The 19,450-nt window shown below is 42.4% G+C and overlaps 1 protein-coding gene across 1 annotated transcript; it reads right to left on the bottom strand.

Moving 5' to 3' along the window:
- On the bottom strand, window positions 1-19,072 carry cttnbp2nla (CTTNBP2 N-terminal like a). The gene is given in 8 exon segments (XM_068314301.1): window positions 1-3,029; window positions 3,031-3,072; window positions 3,674-3,844; window positions 3,922-4,110; window positions 4,201-4,308; window positions 5,051-5,284; window positions 13,987-14,091; window positions 18,942-19,072. Coding segments are annotated over 8 exon segments (1,764 nt in total). The 5' UTR covers window positions 18,981-19,072; the 3' UTR covers window positions 1-2,153.
- Window positions 19,073-19,450: the final 378 nt, after the last annotated feature.

Below are 19,450 nucleotides of genomic sequence, written 5' to 3'. Positions count from 1 at the left end.
GGATACAGTATATAAAATAGTAGAGATAAAGGTTGCATTTTACTTTTACAAGTACATTTCAGAGCTTTTAGTTGAGTTTATTGAATTATATATCTACTTTCACACAATCGAGGACACCTTTGCATAAATACAGAAATATGAAACATGCATACATAAATACAATTTGTGTCAGTGACTCTGAATAGTAGAATAATGATAGAATATAGTACTTAGTACCTTATGTATATACATTGAGTTAGTCTGTTAAATGTTGCACACAGAATTGAGTTTAAGATATTTTCAGATTCATGATCATATTCAGTTTAAAATATAAGATTTTAAATTGCTATTATTGATGCAGTTCCCAGCTATCATAAGCATGTTCTTTCAATCTTTTGGACGTTATAAAAAAGACCAATGGGTTGTCTCCTATCACAGCAGTGATTGGTCATCATTATAACTCATGGACCTTCTCATTTCCAATCTATCGATGGGCTCCTGACCAACTACTGACCTCTAGAGGACAGTCATTGTAAGTACAACAGCAACAACACAAAACCACACAGATCCTCACTGCTCAGTCTGACAAGTAACATGTCTATAAAAATGCATTAATAAATAAAGACACGCACACGAAATTTACTTAACCTTATGAAGAACTTTTTGTAGTGATATCATTTAGTTGGATGCCACTAAACTAGGTACTAGGATTAATCTAGTAATAAAGCAGATCAACAGAAAAAAAATGGAAAGACTATTTTTAGCAGAAATAACAAACTGATACCTTCAATTGTATGTTTTTAAATATAAAATGTAATTTAATATCCTTGATTTTATTTGTTGAAACAGAACAAGTACTGAAAACATAATTGATGGTGAAAATGTTTGGTTCGCTGCAGCCCTACGTCCCCCACCAGACTGGTATCGATGTTTATATCACTGCAATGCGGAGACAAAGTACTCATGAGAGCAAAAACACAGAGATGAATACATGGCAATGTTTGTGATTTATTAAATCTGTGAATTTCCAGCCATATAATGCTGTAAATGAACCGATAAGCATAAACAGAGGAGAACATGGCAGCTGCTTCAGGATATAAATCAAAGCCATGAGGACTACAAAATATGATCATCTTGTTTCAAAGTGATTTCTTATAAATGCCAGAGAAGAAATTCATCAGAATTGTTAATCATAACCAAGATATTACACAACGATGCCTGTATATCATATCATGAATTTAATTATCATTAACAACGCATCATTAAAGTAATATATGAACACATCCCAGTACAACACCGACTGGATTAGATTATCTGTTATATAAAGAGAGTCACAGGATAATTACTAAACAACATTTATATAAAAATAAAAACAATCAACAGTGTACATATGAGTGCACAACAGTCAAGAACTACTTTATTATATTCAGTCTGATGATCAGAGTATGTTGTAATAAAATGTGGTATACTTATAATAAAGTATTGAGGGGGGGGGGGGCTGTCCTCTTGACATGATAATTCATTTGTATTTTTTGAAAACATGACACCATAAAAGGCTTAACCCTGTAACTGCAGCCCAACGTACGGCGTGGGCGGATCTGAAAGCACATGTAGCTGCTCATTAGCATTAGCATTAGCCCGCGGACCGCCGCATCTCAGACTGACTGTGAACATCTAATAAATACGAGTGTAACCGTTTTAAAGGGACCTCTGTTCAAATACGTAGAAATCCTGTCCTGTACAAAAACGTCTGAACTGTGGTTCTAAGACACGGATCACGCCATCATGTCACAAGCAGAGCAGCGATTAATCACAAGTAATTTACACTATTTTCCGCACTATAAGGCGCTCCTAAAAGCCTTTCAATTTCTCAAATACAGTGCGCCGTATAATCCAGTGTGCTTTATAAATGGAACCCTGATTAAAATTGAAGATGTGTTTTATAATCCATAATTTAATGGGTATAATTTTTGTGGAATTTTTGGTGGGCCTTATAATCCAGTGCACTTTATATGTGGAAACTGGATTAAAATTGAAGATGCGCTTTATAATCCTTAATTTAATGGACATAATGTCGTTGTAATTCGAGCTGTGCCTTATAATCCAGCGCGCCTTGTAGTGCAGAAAATACTGTATTGACAAATCGATCGATCGATCAAGTCGCTGACGTGTTTTTAATTGGATGACACCACCACGTCCAGTTCTTTGACCCCCTCCTGACTGGAGGTGAGCCCACAGCTGCCTGACAGGTGACCCTCGGTGAAATGACCCGCTGACCTTGGCGCGGTGGCGGGGGAGGGAGGGGCCTGGGCCAGGCCGGGCTTTTTGGGGGGGATGGGCGGAGGGTTGCCCCGGTCCACCCTGTGGATGGTGGGGGATCTGGTTCCCTGGGGAGGGACTCTGGTGGCCCGTCCGATGACGGGGGAGGGGGGGGCAGTCAGGCTGCGGTAGTCCGTGCCGAAGGGGGAGTTGTTGAGCGCCGCCAGCTTGACGGCGCCGCTCTGCTGGACGGTGGTGAAGCGGGACAGGACCTCAGTGACGGTGCTCCGGGCCATCTGCTTCACCGGACTGGGGGGCTCTAGGGAGGGGCTGTTCATCACGGGGGAGCTGTCCTTCGGCGAGGGGGGAGGCGGCGGGGCCTCCGGTTCGACGGCGCCCTGGAATTTGTGGCGTGCGGCGTGGAAGCGCTGGTGGATCCCAGCCTGGTAGGGGGAGGGGTAGCTGCCGGCGGGGGTCGAGCTGCCCGTGGGGCGTTTGGTCAGACTGGGGGAGGACGGCGGGAACGATGTGAGAGTCTGATGAACCAGAGCGCTATCGTTCCCGTTCAGGAGGCAGGGGTTCTCCGGGGGGGTGTCGGCCTGAACGTGGTGCCCGTTGGTCTCCATCGGACTGTGGTGACCGTTCACCCTCTGCACGGGTTGCTGGTTTCCATCTTCTACGACGCCCCCCTCCTTGACGGCGTCCGCTGCCGGTTTTCCTGGTGAACATGTCGTCGCCCGCTCCTTCCTCTGCGCCTCCAGCGGCGTCGCAGCGTCCCCCCCCCCCGTCCCTCACCAGACTGACCTCCTCCAGCTTCGTCTTTAGGTTCTCCACCTGATCACAAATAGACTGTCAAACAGCGAACTGATGGTTTTGTTTCCTTTTTAAGTTTTTATTCAACAATCAAACCAAAAACAGGGAGATTCACACATAAATGATAATACAAATTAAAAATCAGGTAGCATAATGTTATAGATTAAATTGTATAAAAATAATCATTTAAAATAATTTAAAAAAAATATTTTTATATATCTGTATACATATACTTTTATATCCTTCTTATGTACGCATATATATCCATGTACATTCATACGTAGAGTTGTATAACTTTCATAACCGGTGTCCATCTTAACAGAAATTTCTGTTTTCAGTTGTAATTTTGCAGTGATTTTTTCCATATTGTTCCATTATGTTCTTCTTGGGGGGGTGTTGGTCCAGCCAAGCAGCCGTCACACATTTCTTTGCTACCAGTAGTCGTATTCTCAGTAAACAAATCAAATGTTTTCCCATTCCTTATGTTTTAAGAGATAACGACGTAGTTGTAAAACTTGATATAGAAGTCCTGTACAGGTAAATTATATTCTAGGTTAAGTCGATCAAATGACTTCAGAGTTTCGAACTGAAGGAATAACTTTGTGTTTGTGTGTGTTCACACCTGTTGCTGTAGTTGACAGCAGTGCGCCTCCTCCTTCTTCAGGCGTGAGCGGAGCTGCTCCCGCTCCGTGTCGAACTCAGCCAGCTGCTCCTCCACCCTCGCCTCCATCCTCAAAGTTCTCCTCTTCTCCTCTTCCAGCTCCTTTTTCAGGGCCAGACAAGCCTCCTTTTCCTGTGTGTTCACCCAGACCACAGGCGTTACAACCACATCTGACATTACAGCCACAAACAGGAATAAAGTGCTGCTACCTTGTCCAGTTTGCGGCCCTGTTCCGTCAGACGGTGACCCTCCTCCAGGGCCCTGGCGCTCGCCCACTTGCACTCTTTGGCCAAAGCGCAGGAGAGCTGTTTGTGTTGAGCCCGTTCCTCCTCCAGTTGGTCCGAAATCCGCCGTTGTTCTTTTTCCAAGCGCCTGACTTGGCTCCGCTCGAACTCCAGCTGCAAATAAAACACCAAAAACAAGTGGCGTGAGGCAGGAAACGCCGTTAACCACACATCAACCCCTCATCGATCTGGATTATATAGTACCTGTTGTTGTAGGCGCTCCTTCTCCTTCTCCAGAATGTAAGTGACGTCATCTCCCTCAGCCGTGTCCTCAGCGTGCCTCCTCTTCTCCTCCTCTAGATCTGCAATGACCTGTAGGAACCACAAGGCGGAGACAAAGAGACAGGAATGAGTGCAAGTGCAATTAAAATATTACAGAACCCTTTGAATGTCAAAATGGTCTTAATGACATTTACTTTGTGACAATTTTTTCACTGTACTTAAAAATATTGATTTTCTGCCTCACATAAGTCTTGGCTTAACAAATGGTTTAATTATTTTATGCATTCAGACACTGAACTTTCACTTTTTTAATTACATTTTTAAAAAAATTTAAATTAAATTTAAATTTAATTAAATTTTTTTTTTTAAATTATGCATTCAGACACTGAACTTTCCCTTTTTGTTAATTCTGGACGTCTCTGGGGATTAAGTTTGCATGAGCACCACTGTGTCTCCGTGTGTGTGTGTGTGTGTGTGTGTGTGTGTGTGTGTGTGTGTGTGTGTGTGTGTGTGTGTGTGTGTGTGTGTGTGTGTGTCTTTCCAAATTAGTTCATGCTTAAGCAGCACTGTTTTTAATTTGATATTGAGCTAATCCTAAAAAAAACATGAGGAAAAAAGATTTTTTTTAATCTCTGAACGGATAAGTAGCCTGAATGTTTCTAAACTGACATTTCATTGCCAGCAGGTTTTTATATACTTGTATTGACAAAAAAATATCCTCACTAGTTGCCCTCTCTGTTCACGTTTTCTTTCATATTTTCCAGTCCTGAGGCAAAAAGGGAAGCACTAAATTCTGCCTCTCCTCATTAAAAAGCCACACATCTGCCCCCACCCTTCTGTGCCGGCTCTCTGCTGCAGCCAGCTGGGCCAGCATCTTCTCCTGCATCCGCCTGCAGTGGCTCACCACCAGTTTGAGAACCACCAAAGGGTTGGAGGTCGGGGAGGAACAACCCGGGTTCTTGTTTTGGCCCCCCATCGCCTCGCCGTCCCTCTGCAGGGCCAGGAAGGGGTCGCTGAGGTTGTAGCGGCCGTAGCGCTCTTGGAGGAACAGCTCTTTATGCTGGGCCTGAGAGCAGGAGACAATAATCAATCACTTAATCATTAGTGTGTTTGTGAGCTGAAGGTTAAATAGCATGAAATTTTAGCATTAGAACTGATTGGTCTATTCAGGCTTTGTACAAACGTTTCCAACGTCACGTTTGGAAACATCAGTAGTGGGCTGGGCTGCTGATCTCTGTGTGACTGAACAGCGTGTGTGCGCCGTGGGGACTGGAGAGAGCGCGGGAGCCTCAGAGCGTGAGTACTGTGGCTGGAGGGAATGCCCCGCCCTACCCGGACATTGTGGTCATAAAGTCGGTCGGTCGTAAGTTGCATAGGTCGTAAGTCGGCGACTACCTGTATATATATATATATATATGTATATATCCACACACAAAAACTACCATCTAATTTTAAACTTATGATGCATTCTGACAATTTTAATAATAAATGTTGCTGACATTTCTCTCCCATTTCAACAGGAAATCAAACCCTGCCTCCCCATCACTGTGTTTGCCATCTCTTATGCTGTAATGGTCACATGAACACCACATGAAAGATGAGAGTAAACCAGAAATACAAGAGAGAGAAGCGACGGTGGTGACGATGTGTCGACGCATCTTTAGCAGGACCGCTGCTCCGGTTTAACAGTTTAACTCCTGACAAAAGGCAGCAAGACATTTCAGGAGGGGCAGATAACTGTGAGCCTGAATGGAGCTGAAGACACAGACACAAAGTGGGGGGAGAGAGGAGTCAGGCTGTGAAGAGAGCCGGCGATGTGTCTTAGCGACATTTCAACAAAAGAGGATCAAGAGATTAGAGAACAGTATCCTCTCCGGCAGGGTGACGACAGAGCCCCCGACCACTGACGTCAGCGATAATCCAGAGGTTTGAAGAGCAGTCGAGAGCACTGTAGCAAACGGCAGAGCATCGGTACCTTCGTTTTGTTAAAGAGCGTTCACGTGCTGAGTGTGAGCACTGGAATACTGAACCATCAACCCCACTGGGAGGGGTCAAACTCATTTTCACTGAGGGCCACATCAGTATAATGGCTTCCCTCAAAGGTCCACATGTAACTAATAAATGTAACTAAATGTAACTCAGTGTAATGTAACTAAATGTAACTACTCCTTAATGTAACTAATAAATGTAACTAAATGTAACTCAGTGTAATGTAACTAAATGTAACTACTCCTTAATGTAACTAATAAATGTAACTAAATGTAACTCAGTGTAATGTAACTAAATGTAACTACTCCTTAATGTAACTAATAAATGTAACTAAATGTAACTCAGTGTAATGTAACTTAATGTAACTACTCCTTAATGTAACTAATAAATGTAACTAAATGTAACTCAGTGTAATGTAACTAAATGTAACTACTCCTTAATGTAACTAATAAATGTAACTAAATGTAACTCAGTGTAATGTAACTAAATGTAACTACTCCTTAATGTAACTAATAAATGTAACTAAATGTAACTCAGTGTAATGTAACTAAATGTAACTACTCCTTAATGTTAAATAACTGAATTTCTGACTGATTCTAGTTCCAAACATTACAGTTAGACAGAAAAAACATGTTTGTTTGTTTCTCTGTTCTAACATAAATCCTTTTAATTCGTCAGGTTATTAAACCCACAGAACTCCATAAATCAAGGATCAAACTATCAATCAATAAAGAAAAATAACATCAGACACAAGTTAGGACGTTAACTTTGTTCAAAAAAAATTTTCAGAGTTAAAATGTGCTGAATTACTGCGTAGTGGTAAATGTATTTTCTGGTCATAGAACACTTTTGACCTATTTTTATTAGACACTCTGACCTTTTTATGCTCTCGTGGGCCACATTAAAGGATGTGGCGGGCCACATTTGGCCCCCGGGCCGTTTCAAGAGAAATGCTTCATGGGAGCTGCATCAGAGTTCATCACACCAACTCCACATCTAGACAACAGGTCTAATCAATTAATTCTATATGTAAACTCCATTGAATATGCTTTGTTTTAGCTTTATGATCAACACCTTCAACATGATTGGCTGCCAAAGTTTGATCCCCTCCGTTGTGGATCAAATAAACAGGAAGAAAAGCTGGAATAAAAAACTGTGTAGAAATTCTTTTTACAATATTTTCCCAATAAGGCAGAAAATAGAACCGAAAATAGTTTTCTCTCTATAGAGAGAGATCTGTCTCAGACTCGGCCTTCAGTCCATTCTGCTTCCTCTCAATAACGGTCTGTTCTGATCTGTCAGTGTTACGGTCTGAGATTCAATAAACGTGAATCAGGTTTTCCTCTCCTGCCGCCCTACGTACTCTGAGGATATATATTCAGTCTGACTTTTATGGCTGCGGCGCTTTATTTGGAAGCCGCTACTCATTCCTAGGGAAATGCTTTGTAATTGTTTTCACCTGTGTCCATTTGTTCCATTTGTTAGTTTAATGGCTCAGTGGGTGGTTTGTTGGTTTATGAGCAGGATCATGAAAAAAACCCTGATTTTTATGTACATTTGTGGACAGGAGCAGAATGTACCAGGCAGGAAGTCAGAGTTAAGGGAAAGTGGTGGATCCAAGATTTCTTGGTGAGGAGTTTCATTGATCAAACAAGCAAAACAGATGTGTGTATTGTTCCACTTTGGTGGCAGTCTTCTTATTTATTCAGTGTAAACATTTATTTATAACTGGATAACTGGCCTTTGAATTCTGTTTCCTTCCAAACCAGCGGCCACATAACTTTTCCTTCTCTGATGGGGGGGCCGGGGTCAGTTTGTAACAAAAAAATAACCATGACGATCACAGGGGTGCTTAAATATCCACATTTATTGTCTTCCAGAAAGCCACACATAACCAAATATTAATAACTCTTTCTGGGATCTTAACAGAAAAAAAAATCGTGAAATAAATAATGCTTTAATGAAATAAAGAACACTATCAATCAATCTTTATTTATAAAGCGCTTAATCACATCAGCAGACATTTCAAAGCGCTTTAACAGACAATTTATGAAATTAATTTATGAGATTAATTCATGAAATAGATAATAACCAGGGTGTTTTTCGGGTACTGTTCAAGGGGCCGTACGTAATCAGAGATGAAGATGCTGAGGTTCTCTCTGGGAGTGACCAGGATGGATAGGATCAGGAATGAGTACATCAGAGGGACAGCACATGTTAGAGGTTCTGGAGATAAAGTCAGAGAGGCCAGACTGAGATGGTTTGGACATGTCCAGAGGACAGATAGTGAATATATTGGTAGAAGGATGCTGAGTTTTGAACTGCCAGGCAGGAGGCCTAGAGGAAGACCAAAGAGGAGGTTTATGGATGTAATGAGGGAAGACATGAAGGTAGTTGGTGTGAGAGAAGAGGATTCAAAGGACAGGGTTAGATGGAGGAAATTGATTCGCTGTGGCGACCCCTGAAGGGAAAAGCCGAAAGGAAAAGAAGAAGTTCAAGGGGACGTACCAAATGTGGAGGTGGGCCGCATCCGGCCCGCGGACTCAAGGTCTTTCAATGCATACACAAAAGTTTCGTGCCAGAAAGCAAAAGGAAAGACGTTGAATGAGTGAAGAAAGTGAATAAAGGTCACGAGTTTGAACAATTTCTGACGCCTAACACCCAAATCTAGGAAAACTTAATCATTACATCAAAGTAAAAATGTGCAGTGCTCATAAACATTTAAAGCATGTGTGCTATGCATCATGGTCTCCCTCCATTATTCTTGATTTTGACTTCTTCTTCTTTTCCTTTCGGCTTTTCCCTTCAGGGGTCGCCACAGCGAATCAATTTCCTCCATCTAGCCCTGTCCTTTGAATCCTCTTCACTCACACCAACTATCTTCATGTCTTCCCTCATTACATCCATAAACCTCCTCTTTGGTCTTCCTCTAGGCCTCCTGCCTGGCGGTTCAAAACTCAGCATCCTTCTACCAATATATTCACTATCTCTCCTCTGGACATGTCCAAACCATCTCAGTCTGGCCTCTCTGACTTTATCTCCAAAACCTCTAACATGTGCTGTCCCTCTGATGTACTCATTCCTGATCCTATCCTTCCTGGTCACTCCCAGAGAGAACCTCAGCATCTTCATCTCTGCTACCTCCAGCTCTTTCTCCTGTCTTTTCTTCAGTGACACTGTCTCTAGACCAAACAACATCGCTGGTCTCACCACAGTTTTGTACACCTTTCCTTTCATTTTAGCTGATACTCTTCTATCACACATCACACCTGACACTTTCCTCCACCCGTTCCATCCTGCCTGTACACGCTTCTTCACCTCTTTTCCACACTCTCCATTGCTCTGGACTGTTGACCCTAAGTACTTAAAATCCTCCACCTTCTTGATCTCTTCTCCCTGTAGCCTCACTCTTCCACTTGGGTCCCTCTCATTCACACACATGTACTCTGTCTTACTGCGGCTAACCTTCATTCCTCTCCTTTCCAGGACAAACCTCCACCTCTCTAGCTTCTCCTCCACCTGTTCCCTGCTCTCACCGCAGATCACAATGTCATCTGCAAACATCATAGTCCATGGTGATTCCTGTCTAACCTCGTCTGTCAGCCTGTCCATCACCATAGCGAACAAGAAGGGGCTCAGAGCTGATCCCTGATGTAGTCCCACCTCCACCTTGAACTCCTCTGTCACACCTACAGCACACCTCACCACTGTCTTACAGTCCTCATACATGTCCTGCACTGCTCTAACATACTTCTCTGCCACTCCAGACTTCCTCATACAATACCACAGTTCCTCTCTGGGCACCCTGTCATAAGCTTTCTCTAGATCTACAAAAACACAATGCAGCTCCCTCTGGCCTTCTCTGTACTTCTCTATCAACATCCTCAGAGCAAATACTGCATCTGTGGTACTCTTTTTTGGCATGAAACCATACTGCTGCTCACAAATGCTCACTTCTGCCCTTAGTCTAGCTTCCACTACTCTCTCCCATAACTTCATTGTATGGCTCATCAGCTTTATTCCTTGACTGTTGGCTCAAATTCTTGGCAATCTGTGCTTTTTTGCTTGGAAAGCCGTCTTTGTGCCGCGGCTTCAACGATTCCAATTCAGCTCGTCTTTTGCTGACACATGCTTGAACCCGTGCAGTGTGTGTGCGCTGATGGAGAGTGATATATGAAAGCCTATGGTCTCTATTTCTGAGATAATAAAATTGCTGAATATCCTGAGATATGCTCGTGCACATGCCTGACAATGTTCCCTGCAAAAGGAAAATTATTCCCATTACCAAAGAGAACACAAGGTGAGTCTGTTTGAAGAACATTCATTTTGGACAGTCTGGTCCACCTCAACAGTGAATGAAAGGCTCATTTATATATCTGAGTTCCCATTTATATTAGAGACACATGCCTTTTCCCAAACCGAACGGACAACTGGATCACTGCAGGACATTGTGTGCCAAAGACGAGCATTGCCAGAAACTAACTTCCTCCTAAAAGCCACAGACGAGCAGCTGCAGCCGTGAGTCACAAGGGGGGGGGGAATGCAGCGGATGGTTGGAATGCCAGTGATAGTTCTGCATAATTAAAAATAGGGCTCTATAGAAAACAAATACAACACAACATTAACTTCACATCCTGTACTCACTCTACCCTACAGAAAATCGCGAATAAGAATGTTAAAGTGCTAAAGCTGTGACGATGGAGGGGGCACGTGACGACCAGCCAGCTCCCAGGCTTTTAACCAGATGAGCTGAAGCAGAGCCAGAACCAAAGATCGATGCCTGAGCTGAACATTTCTCTCATGACGCTCAAAGTTGCTGTGACATGTCACTTAAGACCGGCATGAGCGAGCACGTCAGAGGGCGCCGAGGATGATTACATTTGCAGGTAGTTGGTCAAGATCCAAAGTGGTGGACATGATAAAATTTTGATTTAATGGTGCAGCCTGATGGATCACCAGAGGGATTCTAATTCATTTTGAGGGCAGGATTAATGATTAAAAAGGGTAACGATAATGAATGTTGGTACAAACAACGTGGACAATCCATCCAGAGGCTGTAGAGGCAAAACCTTGCCCTACTGTAGGTGTTAGACTTAAAATCCTGTAAACACTTTGAGGATCATAGATGTCTACATTCTTTATCAACGCATCCAATAGTTGTCAAGATTTTTACGTCCCGCTTCAAAGCGGTGAAGTATTGTAATGGTCAGCGTTGGTCTGTTGGTCCACCAAATATCTTCACAACCGTTGTAGATGGAAAGATGAAACAAAAAGCACATCACATCACCCAGGCAGCAAAGGGGATGGAGATGAGATGGTGCCCTTGAGAAAAGTAGGTCAAGGTCAAATTTAAACTCTTTTACACTCAGGAACTAGATAGGATAGAAAGATGAGGGAGAAGGCCAGAAGGCCAGATCAAAGACTGTTTTGATCTATGAAAGTAGGTCAAAGCACTAGCTTTGATCTTTGACCTATGCAAGTAGCCACAAGATACGCCGCAAAAGGGCACAAGCCAGTGTCTTATTGTGCCAGTCCCAAGCACGGGTAAATACAGAGTGTTGTGTCAGGAAGGGCATCCGACGTAAAACTTTTGCCAAATCAAACATGTAAGTAGGTCTGGGTAAAATTTTCAATTCAGGGGTGTCACGGGATGTTGCAATTTATGACTGCCTTGGTTCTTGTTCAGTCTGCATCCAGATGATGCACTAACAGACAAAACATGCTGACAACAAACTTCAGTCATGTAAGCACAAGTCCCAAGACCCCACATCACCACATCCTTAAAAGAAGAGACGAAAAGGAGGCTGAAAGTCACGCTTCACCTTGAAAAAACTGTGTCCTGCAGAGAGGAAACAAGTTTACCTCTAGATATCAGTTTTCACTTACCCCCCCTAAAATTAAGGCCCTGGAGGTTGGTGGTTGTATCCTTAATTAAAGCCCCCTTACAGAGTTAACACTGCAGCATTGATCCAATCCTAGACCTAAATGGGTTACCAGTTGGTGCCACTGGAGCCATTAAAGAAGCACAGCCATATGTACCCCCCCCCCCACACACACACACACACCGGAGTAACCAGTAAAGGTCGATGTTTATTTGTTCACTCCTACTCTCGCTCACATTGAATCAGACACAGAGCGCTGCAGCTCTTCTTGCCTTAGATGGCCAGATCCCAGGAGAGACGGAGGAATGCGGTCCAGACACAACACAGCAGACCCAGACGGCTGTGTTCAGGTTTGGAGGCCTTTTCACTACACTTCAACGGTGCATTTTACACCAGGAGGGTGAACAGCACCCCGACGCAAATATGTAGAATGTGAATAAGGCGAGCAGGAATGTTTAAATACTGTATTTTCTGGACTATAAGTCACTACTTTTTCCTAGATTTTGCAGCTAATACAAAGGTGCGGCTAGTATGTCTAAACTGCATCACAACAATGAGAGGATCTAATTGTAAAGAACTCAGAGTCCACGTGAGGACAGGATAATAAACACTAACTCTCCTTTGAGTTAGGCTTCAGAAAATGTTCTAAAATCCAATCTTGAGGTAGCTTGGCAGCTATGGATGGTTTACAAATACAAATACTGGTGGGTGTCGCGTGTCAGTGAAATAAGTGTGATACTATTTTATAATTTTGCCCAAATGGATTAAATAACGGCATAAATCAGCGCATTAATAAAAAATGAAGCGCTTCTGAGGCTGTTAACTCCGACACTGAAGAAGACGACTTCATGGGTTTCAGAGAAGATGAAGATGATTAAAGTGACTTGTGGGTTCAAACACAGGGGAAATGAAGGTAAATAAATGACGGTTATTTTCTCTTGGTTCTGCGATTTGAATTATCCAGGTCATGATTTCTGGAGACACTCTTGTTCTGTCGAGGTTCGCTTAATAATCCAAATGAATGAATGGAACCAGATGAATTTGTGGGTTATTAACAGCATCATGGTGACAGCTGCTTAAAGAAGTTTACAGTTGATTTATTAAATCAACAAATTGTCCTAATGTCACAAAAATAAAAATACTGGAGTGAAAACTCTAGTATGGATCCTGCAGAACACCACCCGACAAAGACCCGTGTGTGTGTGTGTACTCTCTACATTGTGCCTTTTTAAAATTGAATTTATATTCAGAAGCTTTAGGATGAATCTATTCATTAAATTGGAGGATGGTTTATGAAACAATTCCAGAGGCAGACAGTAGTTTGCTCCCAGGAAATTGCATATATCCAGAGGAATATTAGCTTTACAGACACATGGCGTAGTTGTTTTCACATACAGGACTCTTTTTTTTTTGGCAGGAAATGGCCACCATCAATAAAGGTTGATTAGATTAAGTCTTAAATATATTAGCAGATTTTTCAGTTTGTTGCCAGATCCTAATTCACCTTATTTCCAACAGGAAACCATATCCAACCCACGCAGGTCGGTGCTGAACAACCTCATGTTTTACTTTAAAAGACGTTGGTTGGTTGGTTCATAGATGGAGAGCTGTAGCTGTGATTAGTTGTTGAAGCCAAACAAAAAGAACAAAAATATTCACAAAAGCCTTTCAAACATTAGCTGCAGCCAAATCTTTTCTCTGAAAACCACCATTTTTGTTTGTAATATATATGTTTTTCAGTGAGTCGCAAAAGATGCAATCTGCAGCAGCTGTTTGAAAGTTTTTTTCCCAAACAGTCACTTTCATCCCTGGCTGGAGTGAGTGTTGGTTATTAGACAGATTTAGTGCAGACATCACTTCAGCTCTATAATAACGTTAACAGCTACGTTAGCGGTACCTTGAGGGCGTCGATGACCAGGTCCCGAGCCTCCAGCTCTCCCTCTAGGATGCTGAAGAGCATCAGCAGCTCCTGTTTGGTCAAACTCTCCATGTTCAGCTTGGACTGTGAGGACAAACCATGAAAGAGAAGTTAGATGACTTATTGTTACCTCTGTGAAAAAAAATGTGCAATACTAAGCCTGTAAATCTGCTTCCCCACAAAAACTACCCAACCATTTAATTTCATCTTGAAAAACAACATCCCAACTTCTCCAGTTTCTTCAAATCAGGCATTCAAACAGTCGTCTGCTCTATCTGATCTGGCCCGCTGATGTCGGAGCCTCGCAAGGACATGTAGTTATTATCTTACAAGACGGAGGTATTTTGTGCCAAAGTACAAAACGTACACTTTTCTTCACAAACCAGATAAGTTACTTCAGCTGTAGTTCTAAGATGCTGTGTGCACAAACTCCACATTATCTGCAACACCAGACTACTTTCAAAGAAAATATGTCATTTAATGACTTACAATACACCTAACCATAACTCTGAAGCAATATAAACTGCAAGAGGTCCAGTAAATCAAACCCCCTCCCCTGTCGAGAACTGAATGGTTTACCTACAAATACGGCCCTGAAGGCATCCGTGTGCTTCATCATCAAACACCAAATAAAAATACAATAAACTCTTCATCTATGAATTTACACTACCGACAAATTATTGTTCATAAAAACATAAAGTGCTCCAAGCAATGTGCTTTTTGAGACCGAGTTTAACAATGGTCTCAAAAAGCGCAAACTGTCACTGTTAAAAGAAAACCACATCTCATCAATGTAAGATCCTCTTCTAAATATCAGCGTATGATCCTCTCCCAATGCATCATGGGTAAGCACATCGGTAAGCTCAATGTACAGACATCTGGTTTGTCTCCAACTATATATAAACGACATTTATGACCAGAAATGGACGCTGGAGGTGAAGAGCAAGCTGCCCTCCGAGGCTCCATGTTGTCACGCTGATCATGTGACATCTCTCTCATTACCAACAATGCAATCAAAGACTGCAGTACCTGACTAGTGCAAAGACTAGTGCCAATGTGCATAAAACCATAGATCAAAGCTAGTGCATACATTGATGTATGGTCTTAAACTGGTCTTCTCCCTTTGTCTTTCCATCTTATCCACAGGGAAGATATTTGGTGGACTAACTAACGGACGAACGAACGGGCGAACACACCAACACTGACAATTACAATACGTCACCGCTTTGAAGCTGGAAGAAATTAATCAATCAATCAACATTTATTTATATAGCGCTTAATCACATCATCAGACATTTCGAAGCACTTAAATAGACAAAGAAACCCAATAGAACCCTACAGAGCAAGCAAAAGCGATGGTGGCGGGGAAAAACTCCTTCATTGAGGAAGAAACTCCGGAGAGGACCCAGACTCTGCAGTGCGGTCATCCGCCTTGACCGGGAAAAGAAAAAAATATACTGGGGGTAGAAACAGGGCAAGGAAAAGAGAGAAAGACAGAGAGAACTTGTTTCATGCTGGAAAATTTGTCCAGTCCTCCTGAAAACGTCCTCTGGAGACACCAGACAGCTGCTTCTGAATCATGCACGCTGGTTTTTGCCTTGTAATTTTGAGTTGAGGTCATTTAGGTGTGATGTAATGTCACCCACTAAAGCCATAATACCTACTCTCTTCTGTACCGATAATGGAGCAAACTGCCTGGCCTTATGTTGCTTCTGCTCTGCCAAGGACATTTTTAATTCATTTATAAACACCCAAACGCACGCTGTCACCGACTGTTAAAGCGCTGCGAGGTGATGTGAGGGGATCAGAGTGGGCCAGGGTAGATCACTCACACTGGGTTGAGCTCATTTATATTCCAGACCCCTAGAGGTAAGCCTCCAGAATGTATCTTTAGCCTTTTGAGTGTTGAGCATTTGGACTTTGGACAACTGTAACAAACTGCACAAATCAGCCTCACCAGTTCAAAAATGCTGGTTTCATGGAGAACAGATACATACTTTCTGTCATTTTTTGAATAATTCCATCTTTCCTGTACTTTACTATGTCTGTGCCTTGCTTTTCTGAACATTATACAGTGACCTACATTAGCAGCCTCGCGTCAGAGAGACTCATGATGGAATCTTAATCTACAATTCAGTTATTTTTGATATTCTCTGTCAAAAATGCTCCTGGTGACCTCGTGGGCTCACGTATTTGACCTCGGTGAGGTGAGGCAAACATGCCGACACCTCAAGATGACACGGTGATCGGGGCTGTCATGTATCACACACTGAATAGGAGACAGTCAGTACCTAGCGCACAACTCCACTGCTTTAAACACCTCCAGCGAAAACTTACTAATCTCATGCATGCATGCAATTTTGAAAATTATACCAGTTTTATTCATAACTGCTACACTTACAGTTATTTATTTTGCAGTGGAAATTAAGATGTGGTTTCTGTGCAGCATCTCTGCACTTTAATCTCACAGCGGTGTCGGTTCTGCTCTCAGTCACAGTGTTGTCCACAACTCCAACATCCAACCGCACTCCATATGAATGCATGAGGGCCTCTCTTTGAAATGAGATCAAATGTGCTGATGTTCACACACCAAACACACCTGAATCATCCCGTGTCAGGAGTACACGGGTGCCGCCTCACCGCTGAACACCACATAATGACTGCAGGGTTAATCATCGAGGTATTCCTTTAATGTGGCTGAGGCGCAAAAACGTCCTGATCCACACCTGAGCTGGTATTCAGTCTGAACGCTCTGCAGCCAACACAACTTACCACATCATGAAGTCATTCCGGGGGGGTTGGGGGGGGGGGCTGATCTCTGAAAGCACTGGTTGCATAATGAGACCCCAGGGCCAACCGGAACACTAAGCCCACAGCTAGAATATCTCAAAATCCTCTTCAGCAGATAGATATGAATGTGATGGTGCAGGAAGTTATGCTGCAAAACAGACTGTGACACTTATTGTTATTATAATAATAATAATAATAATAATAATAATAATAATAATAATAATAATAATGTTATTGTTATTGTTATTGTTATTATTATTATTATTACTATTATATACACGTCCCTTCCCCTACAGGATTACAGAGTGTTTAGAGATGTTAACCATCCCTTTGTGTTTCTTCTCATACTTTGTGCTGTACTGTCTGTTCTACTGCCTGTGTTATACTACCTGTTGTACTTCCTGTTGTTCTTCCTGCGTTGTTCTGCCTGTTGTACTACCTGTTCTGCCTGTGTTTTACTATCTGTTGTACTGCCTGTGTCGTACTGCCTGTTCTGCCTGTGTTGTACTGCCTGTTGTTCTGCCTGTTGACCGTGGGTCAAAGAGGACTACAGTTTCATCTGTACTATATGCCGTGCATACATGTTACACTAGACAATAAAGCTGACTTTGACTTTGTGCGGAGATGTGTGCAGACGTGAGAAAGGGAATCGCACCGACAGCCTGATCCTCCCAGCAGCAGCGTCCTGCTGCAGAGGGACGGCCAACACCAGCGCTCGTTTTACCCCTGTGGCTGAACCACAGGGGTAAAACGCTAACCAAACAGCAGCTGTCACACCACCTCTGGTTTTTTTGGTTTCACAGGCTCGCTCGCTAATTTCACAGAGCTCTGTAATCACAGGGAGGAGAGCTCCAGCTCTCTCTGACGACATTTACGGCCAGGCAGGAGCCTTCTTGTGTCATCCTTCCTGTTTGGATTGATTTTATTAGACTGACAGTACTTTTCACACTATAAGTCACACCTACAATCCTTTAATTTTCTCAAAAACTGACAGTACGCCTTATAATCCAGTGCACTTTATATAAAAACCGTTTTAAAATGGGCTATTCATTGAAGGTGTGCCTTATAGTGCAGAAAATATTTATACTCCACAAGCTGGAGCAGGTAATCATCAGGGTATACACACACACACACACACACACACACACACACACACACACACAGAAAGAGATAGCATGGGAAATACAAATATTCCCACACGTTCCTCCCGTTGCTCCACTTCCGACCAGGAAAGGCCTCATCCATAATCCCTTTATCCGTGTTTGTTTTAATCCCGGTCAGTCCAGTGCCTGGTCGGTAACGCTGTAAACTTATTAAAAAACACACAGCAGCTCTTTCTGCTCAAATTGGAATTTGTTTGTGGGTAGCAACTTTTAATGTGTGAAAAGTAGTGGAAATTAGACTTTAATCCCAAATTAATCCACTTTTCTTACTCTCAGGGCAGCTTTTGGGTCAACTGGTCTGGTCAATATGTAAATATATTGATTCCATTTCAGAGGTTTTTCCCTCTCTTCCTCTTCCAGATGGTTTCTGGGGGGCTGGGGGTGTAAATATCTGCATGAATACACTGTGAAAGCTTTTTTGCCTCCCAAACCTACATGTGGGGGTAAATTGAGGATAATCTCTGGGATGTTTGTGAATTTCCTTATTGTTGTCAGCAGGATGTCAGAGCAGATGCAGCATGTCTGCAGTCTAAATAGGATTTGTTAGCCAACCTGATTTTTGTGTGGGTCACTGAATCACTCAGAGTTAAACTCTAAAATTAAACTTTTGAGAGTTGAATGAACAGAAACAGGAGTTAAATTGTAGACAATAAACACTGAACTGCGGATAAAACTGCGTCAGACTGAAAATGTGACACTAGGGGGTTTTTGGTCTTCACAAATAAAATATAAGGTAAAAAAAAAAAAAAGACAACTTTTAAATATATGAGACTAAACGCTGTCAGTAAATGCAGATGCGGTCCAGACGGTGCGGCCTTGGCCCCCACCACCTTCACATCTTTTTTTTCCTTTTTCTTTTGGACTCAAACTGTCAAGACGTTGTAAAAAAAAAAAAAAAAAAAAAAAAAAAAAAAAAACACGGTAAAAGCGTCGCATTCGGTTCCGCATCGACATGAACCCGTTTTCCGTTCGTCTTCTTACCTTCATGTGTCCCTCTGAGATTTTTGAAAACTCCAGCATGAACTTTTATCCTGTCAGAAGATTCGTTTCACACTTCGTTTGCGTCCTCTCGTCCCGACGCAGCGGAACACTGGACGGGCGGGACTCTGAGTGAGTGGCAGCACCGTTAGCCAATAGGAGAGGCGGCACTCTATGTTCTGACCAATCAGAGTCCAAATCCTTGAAAAAGGGGGCAGGGGCAGTGACGTCACACCTCTTGGATTTGAGTTGCATTTCTTTGTTTAGTTTTCTTGAGTGCCTGCCTCTTCCTAAAGAAATGTATGCGGGCATGTAAATTCTGCTCTGTAAGCTATTTTTTGATTAATTTACACATATTTTACCCGACAAAATGTTAAAATAGCACTTCAATTTTGTTTTTACTCTGTCATAGTGACTTAACAGAGACATTCTTGTATTTTGTAAACCACTGAACTAGTCTTTTGGCATATCTTGTTTGTGTATGTGAAAGTTTTGCAATAGTGAGATGTAGT

The sequence above is a fragment of the Antennarius striatus genome, chromosome 5 (assembly GCF_040054535.1).
Source record: "Antennarius striatus isolate MH-2024 chromosome 5, ASM4005453v1, whole genome shotgun sequence".
NCBI lineage: Eukaryota > Metazoa > Chordata > Actinopteri > Lophiiformes > Antennariidae > Antennarius > Antennarius striatus.
Note: the sequence above shows the minus strand (reverse complement) of the source record. Positions and strands in the feature narration are given on the sequence as shown.